This window comes from Theropithecus gelada, chromosome 1 (assembly GCF_003255815.1).
Source record: "Theropithecus gelada isolate Dixy chromosome 1, Tgel_1.0, whole genome shotgun sequence".
In the NCBI taxonomy this organism is placed as follows: domain Eukaryota; kingdom Metazoa; phylum Chordata; class Mammalia; order Primates; family Cercopithecidae; genus Theropithecus; species Theropithecus gelada.
The window spans coordinates 123,200,090-123,211,770 of record NC_037668.1 but is presented as its reverse complement, the minus strand read 5'-3'; the positions used below and the strand labels follow the sequence as shown (position 1 = coordinate 123,211,770).

Genomic DNA, 11,681 nt, shown 5'->3' with positions numbered 1-11,681 from the left:
GAAGGGCGTGACCCGGGGGGGGGGGGCGGAGTGGGCCGGGAACCCGGCAAAGTCAACCCAACCCGGGGGGGAAGGCAAAACGCCCCAAAAAAAAAAAAAAAAAAAAAAAAAAAGAAAAGCAGCACAAATAATCCGAGGATTAGGGAGTACATTAATATAGTGGCTGTCAACTGGAGACATTTGGCAGTGATGGGAGTCATTCTTGGTTGTCTTGATTATTGGAATCTTGTGGGTAGATGCCAGGGATGCTGCGAAGCTTGCCAAGTCAGATGCACAAGACAGGCCCCCATAACTAAAATATCCAGTCCAAAATATTAATAGCGCCTGGCATTAATTGGATTTTTGGAATTCTGAACATTGAAAAGATTCAGAGCAAGTTTGTAATTTAGGTTTAAGACAAAGATAGAGGAAAATTATAGAGTTATAGAACCCTGGAGCTGAGAGGAAAAGACATTTAGTCCAGTCTACCCATTTTCTAGTAAGGTAACTGAGTCACATAAGAAAAAAGTGACCGAAGCAACATAACTCCTTCACCTCCTAAACATGTGATCAAGCAACTTGCCCAACTTCTGCGTGCCTCCCTTTTCTCCTCTGCAAAAAGGGATGATACAACTTGCTTATGCTCACTTTGGCAGCACATATACTAAAATTGGAACGATACAGAGTTATTAAAAAAAAAAAAAGAACTTGTCTCAAATTATGATTGCTGTGACGACTACTTAAAACGTAATACACGTAAAACGTTTACTGCAATACTTGGCCGTAGTGTGTTGTTAATAAATAGCAGTGTTGAGGGGCGAGGTAGTGATTGTTATTTATGCTGTTGCCCACAGTCACAGAGCCAGTTTGCAATTTGTTTCACCCTGTTCTTCTGACTCTCAGTTCCATTTTCTATTACATTGCCTTGAGGGACTATGAAGAAAGGTTATAAGGGCAACTTAATGGAGATTAAAGACCAGTCTGGACAGCAGCTTAGTAGCTGGTAATTCAAGGGAAAGTGAACACAAATTCTCCATAAAAGACAGAAAGGGGGTTTGTAGATGGTAGGTAGAGAGCTTCGAGGAAGACATAACGAAGATTGGTCTCATCTAAAACAGACTCTTTTCCCAAAGCTCTGTGGATGGTGTTCCAGGTGGTCACGCCTCCTGGTGGAGACTAGACCAGGTGACCTTTTTCAAACCCTCCAGCCTTGACTATGTTCACATGGAGGCAAGATGGCCCTCTTTCTGTCGGGGAGAGTCCTTGAAATGCTGGGGTGGTATAAACAATATAGACAGTACATATGGGAACCTTTCCAACTCTGAGATTCTCTGGTGCTAGGTTTTGTGGACCTTAGGCTGGTAAGATCATGTGACATAGAGCATGCCCAGTAGATATGCATAGACAATCACAAACCTCTTGTTTTATGGTTTGTGGAATAAAATGCTTTATTAGATTTTACTAATTCAGTCAACATGAGCATATGATTAAGATGTTGTGTAAAATGCTTTTTCCTCTGAAAACAGGAATATCTTACCAACAATTCTCTGAAATAGATTTTCTCTTATTTTCTTAAATGGCTTATAAAAATTCGGCCAGGCGCCATGGCTCATGCCTGTAATCCCAGCACTTTGGGAGGTCGAGGTGGGCAGATCACGAGGTCAGGAGATCAAGACCATCCTAGCTAACATGGTGAAACACCATCTCTACTAAAAATACAAAAAAAAAAAAATTAACCGGGCCTGGTGGTGGGCGCCTGTAGTCCCAGCTACTCAGGAGGCAGAGGCAGAAGAATCGCTTGAACCCAGGCCGAAATCACGCCACTGCACTCCAGCCTGGACGACAGAGCGAGACTCTGTCTCAAAAAAAAAAAAAAAAAACTTCATAGTCAATGAAAGACATTTTCTCCCAAATCAAGAATAAGTTGGTACATAAAAGAAAACAGTGAATCTCAGTTGATTTTGTTTTCTATATTTTTGGTGACATTCAAGGTCCACAGAGCAGTCAGAGAAGAGCAACACATGCCTATCTGATGAGGGCTGACTGAGCACCAGGCACCATGCTAGAAGTTAGAAGTTAAGTGATTTGCCCTGAGTCACACAGTTGGTAAGCAAGAGAACCAAGACAACACAGCTCTGCCTGGCTTCCAAGTGCATGGGCTTGAACATGCACTGTTTGCTGCATCCTGGTTCTTGACAGAGAAGGACTTATTAGAATAATAAGCAAATCCCCTCTGAGATCAGACTGTTCTTAATGCAAAATGCCTCCCTTAGATGATTATTCTGTGTTTTCATTTGAACTTCAACTTTTTCTTTCAGGTGTTGTGTAACGGACCAGGAACATGTGTTCCTATCTGTGTATCTGCCCTTCTCCTTGGGATACTAGGAATAAAGAAAGTGATCATTGTCTACGTTGAAAGCATCTGCCGTGTAGAAACGTTATCCCTGTCCGGAAAGATTCTGTTTCATCTCTCAGATTACTTCATTGTTCAGTGGCCAGCTCTGAAAGAAAAGTATCCCAAATCTGTGTACCTCGGGCGAATTGTTTGACAAATGGCAACTGACTTCTTTAGAATTTTGCAGTTAACAATAGTATGTACTCAAATTGGGGGGGAAAAACCCTACATTTTATTGTAAAGGCATCTGACAGTCCTGAGAATTATTGATGGTAAGGAATAAAAAATGTACAGATGACTCAGGGAAGAAACTGAGACTTCTCTTATGAAGCAAACACTGATAAACAGTAACTACTAAATATTTATGCCTCTGTAAACCAAATCTCTTTTCTAGATAAAAATATGTATCACTACCTGCAAATTTTCTTCTGGCTGTTTTAGTAGTATTTTTTTACAGAACTAAATATAGAGTTTGTATGATTAGTAACATTTCCTGTCCTACAGCTTTTTTTTTTTTTTTTGTAAAGTATTCTGCATTGTAAAAGAAGAGAAAAAAAAAGGTATTTCTGAGTTTTTGTTCAGATACAAAAGGCTTTATTTCCTGTGTGGAAACAGTGATGTCCCCAGTGAATCCTTTAAGCATAAAGGAAGCAGTTATATTAAATTGGCTTCATGACAATTTGCACTCCACAAGCCTCCAGAACCTTGAGCATAAACCAGTATTATTTTTTGTACTTCAGTCTTGCTTTTTGAGTAGTTGGCCTTAATACAGAGTATCTTTTAAAATCTCTTGTTTAGGCCGGGCATGATGGCTCACACCTGTAATCCCAGCACCCTGGGAGGCCGAGGCGGCCAGATCACTGGAGGCCAGGAGTTTGACACCAGCCTGACCAACATGGTGAAACCTTGTCTCTACTAAAAATGCAAAAATTAGTCAGGTGTGTTGGCACATGCCTGTAATTTCAGCTACTTGGGAGGCTGAGGCAGGAGAATCGCTTAAACCTGGGAGGCGGAGGTTGCAGTGAGCCGAGATTGCACCATTGCACTCCAGCCTGGGTGACCAGAGCGAAACTTTGTCTCAAAACAAAACAAAACAAACAAACAAACAAAACTCAATGATGTAGGGATTGTTATTATTCCCATTTTACAGATGACTTGTCCAAGATCACATGACTATTAAGTAGCAAAGCCACAATTCAAGTTCAGGTAAGCCTGACTTCATAGTGGGGCCAGTTTCACGTGTGTGTAGCCTGTGCAGTCACATAGAGTTCTGTACTTAACAGGGCCCCACACTTGGTTTAATGTTCTGCTGTCACTGTCTTGTTTCTGAATAATTTTTTAAACAAGGAACTTATATTTTAGACCCTCTAAATTCTGTCGCTGTTCCTGCTTGAGATTGTGTTTCTAATGGTGCCATGTCTACTACAATAGAAGTACAAGTTAGTGCAGTGCCTGGCCCAGGGAGCTCCTCAAAAACCGGAATTCCATTTCCTTCCCTCTAAGCTCTGCTTCTTTAACAAAGCAACCAAAAAAACAAAACAAAAAGAAGAAGAAACAGAAAAGAGAAGATCCTCTCCTGTAGTATTTCAGTTTATATATAGGTTTTTTTCCTCTTAAATCTTTTGCTCTATAAGTATGATATAAATCTAATAAAGAAATAGTGATTAATGAAGTGATTGAATTTTAGTGAAAAGAGACATGATTATCCACAATCATGTAAAATTAAAATCCTGAGGCTGATCTAGCCTTTTTCTTCTTCTTTTTTTTTTAAAAAAAAAAAAAAAAAAAAAAAAAAAAAAAAAAAAAAAAAAACCTCCTTCTCTGAATCATGTAACAGGCGCATCTGTCAGCCGGACATCTTCCTAGGTTTTTGGCTGGAGAAATGTGTGGCTGAAGATGTCTCAGAATGGTGAGAACACTTTGCCGTCTGGATTTAGTGGGCCTGGGGCAGCCAAATGATAGTTCATTCTGCTTTGATTTTCATCCTCAAATCTCAGGCACTGGTTGCTTCCGCTGACCTGTAGACCTGGAGTATCAGAGAGCATATTCGTATCGTTCAACCAGGGGCTGAGGTGAAATAAGCCTTGACTTTTCTAGAGAGAAAGTGATTTTTTTCAGGGACAACAGCATCTGCATTTCATTCCTGTTTAAGTCTTTCTCTGCTCTGTACTTTGTTCCTAAGTGGCACTAGGTAAATGAATGGTAAGGAAAAGTGAACTGCATTTAGTGAATGCCTCTCCGTGCTGTGGGGCAGCTTCCCCGGGCCCCCGCAGGTCATCCTGCTGCAGAGGCTTCCATCAGGTCAGAACTTACAAAGATCAGACCAGAGAGAGTTGTAGAAAAGATGCTGTAATTTTTTCCAGAAACGTATGTCCAGATGTTTTGCAGAGCCTTAACTTAAGACAGTGGTTAGCCTGGAATGTCAGAGAAAGAATGTGTATGTGTTATATCACCAAAAGTTTAGAAATCTTATATCTTTCATAGGTTCAGGCTGCCGTGTACTCATTCAGAGCCAAGCTGAGGCATGTGTTATTGCATCTTCCTGATCATTCAGATCACTTGGTAAACAAGTGCATGCTCTGCTGTTATGGCTAATTTGAGTCCTCAAGGTCCCATTAGCAGAGGGGGCTGGTGCCACAATTTCTCTGCTGTGCATTTCTGTGACATTCAGAAAGATAGTGCTCTAGCCTCAACTCAAACTGAAGAAGATGAGTAGCTAGCTTGTCCCTTCCAATTTCTCTTAGAACACTCTGAATGCAACTTTTACTGTAGGAGACTGTGCATGAGAAATTAATTGAATCAGTCTTCAAATGAGAGGCAGGGAAACCACACATCCTGCCCACACCTACTTCCCTGGAAGATTTCGGTCTGCAGTTCAACTATCCTAAAAGGTCTCAGCAGCTTGCCAGGTCAGAAGGTCTAACTGTTTCAAAAACGATGCCCAAAAATCATGACAGGAAACTTTAGCCTGGAACGAAGAGTGCTATGAAACCGTGTCAACAAGAGGAGTGGTGTGCAATTGTGAGTTGAATAGCAAGACGTCCTTGCTAGGAAGGAGATGACCCAAACTTCCCCTCATAAAAGCAACTTGGAACACATTATTTTACCTTTCAAAGATACACGGTAAGTTAAAATTGAGAAACATACCCCTTTCCTATGCAGTTCCTTGGGTGGAATGAGTGCTTTATTTTCTTCTGCAAAGCCCCATCCCCCAAATGGATTAAGCACCTTTTACCAATGATAAGAACATCATCGTAAGTGTTAAAGAAAATTGTCCTTCTCCATACAGGTCAGCGTTTGAGCCTCATGGGGTTTCTTCCCATGATTTCAGCCCTGATGCACAATGAGCAGACACCCAAATCTTGTCCGCCCTGAACATTCTTTTGTTAGGGCCCATCACTCTAGCACTCTAAAAACAAATCATCTACAACTGTGTTCTTGCTGCCAACTCATTTGAAACATGAATTTGACATAGCTCCTCCTTTTCCCACCGGAATAGTTAACTAATGCTAGCCCACTGGCTTATATCATGTCCCTCAAGCAACAAACTTTGGAATCATTTTTGCTTTTTCACTCTTTCCTTGCCCACATATAATAGGTTGCCTTTCTTATTTCATTATCCCCAGAATTTTCTCTCGTTTTCCTCTTCTCTCCTTGAAATTACTTTTACTGTTCCTCTCCTTTGTCATCACCTGTTGATTCTGCCTTTGACTTAGTTCATATGTACCCTTTCCTTTTCAGTCCCATGGTTACAACCTAAGCCAGTTCTTCAACAAAAAATTTCTTGCTTGATGAGCACATTTTATTGAGGAACTGAGGAAACACCTGTGGAAGGAACAAATGAATGATTTTGTTAATTATTTATGTTTGTCTTCAGAGACTGCACCTCATACTAGTTTTGTATCCTTGTTCCACCTTTTTCTTTTTTCTTTTTCTTTTTCTTTCCTTTTTTTTTTTTTTTTTTTTTTTTTGAGACAGAGTCTTTCTCCATCATCTAGGCTGTAGTGCAGTGGTATGATCTCATCTCACTGGCTCACTGCAACCTCTGCCTCCTGGCTTCAAGTGATTCTCTTGCCTCAGCCTCCCGAGTAGCTGGGATTACAGGCGCGTGCCACCACACCTGGCTAATTTTTGTATTTTTAGTAGAGACAGGATTTTACCATGTTGGCCAGGCTGGTCTTGAACTCCCAACCTCAAGTGATCCACCCACCTTGGCCTCCCAGAGTGCTGGGATTACAGGTGTAAGCCACCACACCCGGCCCTTGTTCCACTTTTTATAATATTTACACCACAGAGAGGTTAAGTAATTTATTAAAGATTATAGAACTGGAAAGTGGCAAAGCTGGGATTTGAACCAGGGCATTCTAGCTCCAGCCAGGCTTACCTTAATAGCTATGTTAGGTGTTTTTTTGTTTTTTGTTTTTGTTTTTGTTTTTATTTTTTTGTTTAAAAAGAAAAAGTTCCTAGAAAGGAAATAAATAGGGTAACAGGGCACTATGATGGAGTAGAAGGTAGTTGGTGTTCTAGATAGGGAAATCAGGAAAGGCCTTTAAGAAAGTGGTATTTTAGCTGAGTTCCAAAGGATAATGCCTTAAATATTTATCCTCCTTCTACTTCACTTCCAACTTAGATTTTGCCTCACCCACAAAGTCTTTGTCTTCAGCCTAGTTTGAGCAAATTATCTAAATAACTCTGTGACATAGCCACCCATACCGAAGGTTAGTACTGAGTTACATACCATCGAATTGCAGTCCTTGTACTTAGAAGCACCTGTGGAAGGAACAATGAATGATATTGCTTATTATTTATGTTTGTCTTCAGGGACTGGACCTCATGCTAGTTTTGTATCCTTGTTCCACTTTCGATTGTATTTACACCACAGCTCTGTACAAATGTAGGCATTAATTAAATACATAAATTATTTGGCCGGGTGCGGTGGCTTACACCTGTAATCCCAGCACTTTGGGAAGCCAAGGCAGTTGTATCACGGTATCAGGAGTTCAAGACCAGCCTAGCCAAGATGGTAAAACCCCATCTCTACTAAAAATACAAAAAATTTGCCAGCGTGGTGGTGGGCGCCTGTAATTCCAGCTGCTTGGGAGGCTGAGGCAGAGAATTGCTTGAACCAGGGAGGTGGAGGTTGCAGTGAACTGAGATGGCACCAATGCACTCCAGCCTGGGCGACAGCGAGACTCCATCTAAAAAAAAATAATTATTATTACTATTATTATTATAGCTTCAGACTTGTCTAGGCTCACTTCAGTTATATTTTTTTCTAGACCAGTGCTTCAGAAACTTTTTGGTCTCAGGACCCCCTTATACTAAAAAATTATTGAAAACCAGCTGGGCACAGTGTTTCACACTTGTAATCCCAGCACTTTGGGAGGCCGAGGCGGATGGATTACTTGAGCCCAGGAGTTTGAGATCAACCTGAGCAACACGGTAAAACCCCATCTCTACAAAAAAATACAAAGATTAACCAGGCATCGTGGTGCACAGCTATAGTTCCAGCTACTTGGAAGGCTGAGGTGATAGGATCACTTGAGCCTGGGAGGCGGAGGTTGCAGATCATGGCCCTGCACTCCAGCCTGGGTGACAGAGTGAGACCCTGTCTCCAAAAAAAAAAAAAAAAAAAATCCCAATGAGCTTTTGTTTGTGTGAGCGATATTTGTCAATATTTACCATTGTAGAAATTAAAGAAAAATTTTAAACACAGGAATATAAAAGGACGTATTCCATTGGCTGTCAGAACAATATCATCACACATCTTTTAGCATCTGGAAAACTATACCATCATGAGAATGACAAGGAAAAGGCAAATAACATCTTAATATTACTATGAAAATAGTTTTGACCTCATAAACCCCTAAAAACATCTTGAAGACTTCCCAGGACCTTGGACCACATTTTCAGAACTGCTGCTTTACATAATGTCACATTAATGAATTCATCTCCTCTTTTTTTTTTTAAATAGAGACAGGGTTTCACTATGTTGTCCAGACTGGTCTCAAGGAATCCTCCTGTCTTGGTCTTCCAAAGTGCTGGAATCACAGGCATACGGCACTGCGCCCGGCCTATCCCCTTTTACTCAGTCAGTGATCTGTGTATTAGTTTTATTGCTGTGTAAAAAATTGTCACACATATATTTGCTTAAAACAATACATTATCTCATAGTTCTGTAGGTTAGAAATCCAGGCAAAGAAGGTTCTCTACTCAAGATCTCAAAAGGCTGAAATCAAGATGATGTCCAGGGCTGAGTTCTGATCTGCAACTCTGAATCCTCTTTCAGATACGTTCAGATAGTTGTTGGCAGAATGGCAGAATTCAGTTCCTTGCAGTTGTAGGATTTGTGGTGACCTGTTTCCTGTCTTTCAAGGACTTACATGACTGGGTCAGTATAATCTCCCTTTTGATTAATGCAAGGTCAACTGATTAGGACCATAATTACGTCCCTTGTGCCATGTTAATGTGATGTAATCAGAGAATGACATGTCATGATATTCACAGATCCCACCCGTACTTACAGATAGTAGATTATCCAGGGCATGAAATCAGGGGCTGGAATATTAGGGGACATCTTTTTTTTTTTTTTTTTTAAGACGGAGTCTCACTCTGTCACCCAGGCTGGAGTGCTGTGGTGCAATCTCAGCTCACTGCAACCTCCGCCTCCCTGGTTGAAGCGATTCTCATGCCTCAGCCTCCTGAGTAGCTGGGATTACAGGAGTGCGCCACCAGCCCGGCTAACTTTTGTATTTTTAGCAGAGCTGGGATTTCACCATGTTGGCCAGGCTGGTCTCCAATTCCTGGGCTCAAGTGATCCGCCCACCTCAGCTTCCCAAAGTGCTGGAATTACAGGCTTGAGTCACCATGCCCGGTCTGGGGGCCATCTGAGACTTCTGACAGCCACAGTCAGCCAGATGTTTTTTGTTTTGAAAAATAATAATAATAATAACCTTTCACTTGGGCCACCAAACTCCTAACTTAGTATCCAAGTTCTCTAATTTTTTTTTAATATGGGAAATCCACATCTCCCAAACTCTATCCCTTTTCTAGCAAGTTACTTGACCTTTCTGTAAAATAAGCATAATGTACCTACGTTAGAGTTGTAGTGAGCACTAAACTAAATGATGCATGTACTGTGTTTAGCACAGAGCCTGCTAAATAGTAAGCCCTCAGTCACATTTGTCTCTATCAGTGGTAGCTCCCTTGGTGTGTTAAGGAGGCTCTTCTTAAACTAAGCACAGCAACCCCCTAGGATGGCTATAGTCCATGAAAACCCAGAAAATACATGCTGCCAAGGATTTGGAGAAATTGGAGCCCTCCTACATTACTGGTAGGAATGTAGGTGCAGCGGCTATGGAAAACTGAACTGTTTCACAAAAATCAAACATAAAGTTATCATATGACCCAGCAATTCTTCCCATAGGTATATACCCTGGAGAATTAAAAACATATATTTACACCAAACTTATATGTTCTCAGCAGCGTTATTCATAATAACCCAAAAGCTCACCAAAATGTGGTGTATCCATACAGTGGAATATTACTCGGTCACACAAAGGAATGAAGAAGTACTCATACATGCTACAGTGTGGATGAACCTTGTAAACAGTATGCTAAGTTAAAGAAGCCAGCCACCAGAGACAACAAATGCATGATTCTGTTCATACGAAATGTCCAGAGGAGGCAAATCCACAGACAGAAAGTAGCTTAGTGGTTTCCAGGGGCAGTGGGAAGGGGAAATGGAGGGCAACCCCTAATGGGTATGAGGCTTCTTTTGGAGGTGATGAAAATGTTCCGGAATTCGACAGTGGTGATGGTTGTACATCTCTGTGAATATACTAAAAGCCACTGAATAGTATACTGGGTGAATTTTATGGTATCTGTAGACATTCCAGTTGACGATCATATCTTAGTATAGACTTTGAGTCATCTCACTCAAGGCACTAGACATGCAAGAGGAGAAGTCTCCAGATTATTCCAGCCTTGCCACTTGAGTCGCTCCAGCCTTTCTGGTCTTCCCAGCTGAGGCTCAGACATCGTGGAAGAAAGAAAAGCTCTCCTTCTGTGCCCCGTGGTTTGCTGATCCACAGAGTTCATAGGCATGATTAAATGGTAGTGGTTTTCCACCACGAAGTTTTGGAGCAATTTGTCACAAAGAAACAGGTAATTAGAAAAATAACCTTTCAGAAGGAGCCAGTTTCTCCAAAGCTTGGGTACTTTAGCTTAATATTAAAAGAGGAAGAAATTTCTTGACCCCCAGGCAAAAGGCAGAAGATGTATTTCTACACCATGGATAGGAAAAGGATTTTTTTTCCTCCTTTCTCCTTGGCCTGCATGCAGCAGTGAAAAAGAAACCAATGGATTCTTTTAAATCTTTAACCATATGCAGATGAATAAGCAAATGGTTGGACTTGATTCCTAATCTCTTTTCCTTTCCTGTATAACTGAGATTTTTTTTCTACTCTAATAAACTTGAACATTTAAACAGAAGTCATGTGTCACATATATGACGATTAGCAGCAAGAATGTAGAAAAGGAGATAGCGGCTGAGCTCAAAGCCTTAATTAATACCCAAGCCATTCAACTGAAAATAAGAACAATGTTTCTGGCAAGGAAATGTAAAAATAAAATAAAATAAAATAAAATTCTGTCCAATTTGGAATCATTTTTTTCTCAATCTTTTTAGGATAATGATTTAAAATTCAATGACTGTAAAGAGAACTTTTTTTTTTTCTTTTTTGAGATGGAGTCTTGCTCTGTCACCCAGACTAGAGTGCAGTGGCATGATCTCGGCTCACTGCAACGTCTGCATCTTGGGTTCAAGTGATTCTCCTGCCTCAGCCTCCTGAGTAGCTGGGATTACAGGCGTGCACCACTACGCCCGGCTAATTTTTATATTTTTAGTAGATATGGGATTTCGCCATGTTGGCCAGGCTGGTCTCGAACTCCTGACCTTGTGATCCACCCACCTTGGCCTCCCAAAGTTCTGGGATTACAGGCGTGAGCCACCGCACCCAGCCCAAGAGAACTTTTTTAAGTTTTCAGTTGAGCTCCAGTGATTGAAGTGCAGTAATCTTTGAATGACATCAAGGCCCACCCTCTCCACGTCTGGGTCCCCACTGGACTGCCAGTCCCCAGAACGTACACACTGAGAGTAGGAAGGGAATACAGCCCGAGAAAAGCCAAGCAGCCGCAGGAGGGATGGCATCTGGGGACAGTCTCTTCCCGCCTCTCAAAAAAAAAAAAGGGAAAAGAAGTTTCATTCTTCAAAGAAAAGGGAGAAAAACAAGATTTTTATGGAAAT

The 11,681-nt window shown here is 41.2% G+C and overlaps 1 protein-coding gene across 2 annotated transcripts in view; it reads left to right on the top strand.

Moving 5' to 3' along the window:
- ALG14 (ALG14, UDP-N-acetylglucosaminyltransferase subunit) overlaps nt 1–2,799 on the top strand; it is a 93,234-nt gene extending 90,435 nt beyond the window's left edge. The window contains exon 4 of one of the 2 annotated variants that reach the window (XM_025365031.1): nt 2,298–2,799. In XM_025365031.1, coding sequence (XP_025220816.1) covers nt 2,298–2,528 — 231 coding nt within the window. In that variant the 3' untranslated portion in view covers nt 2,529–2,799. The remainder of the gene's footprint in view (nt 1–2,297) is intronic. The other variant, XM_025365034.1, reaches the window with a different exon arrangement.
- The last annotated feature ends 8,882 nt before the right edge of the window (nt 2,800–11,681 follow it).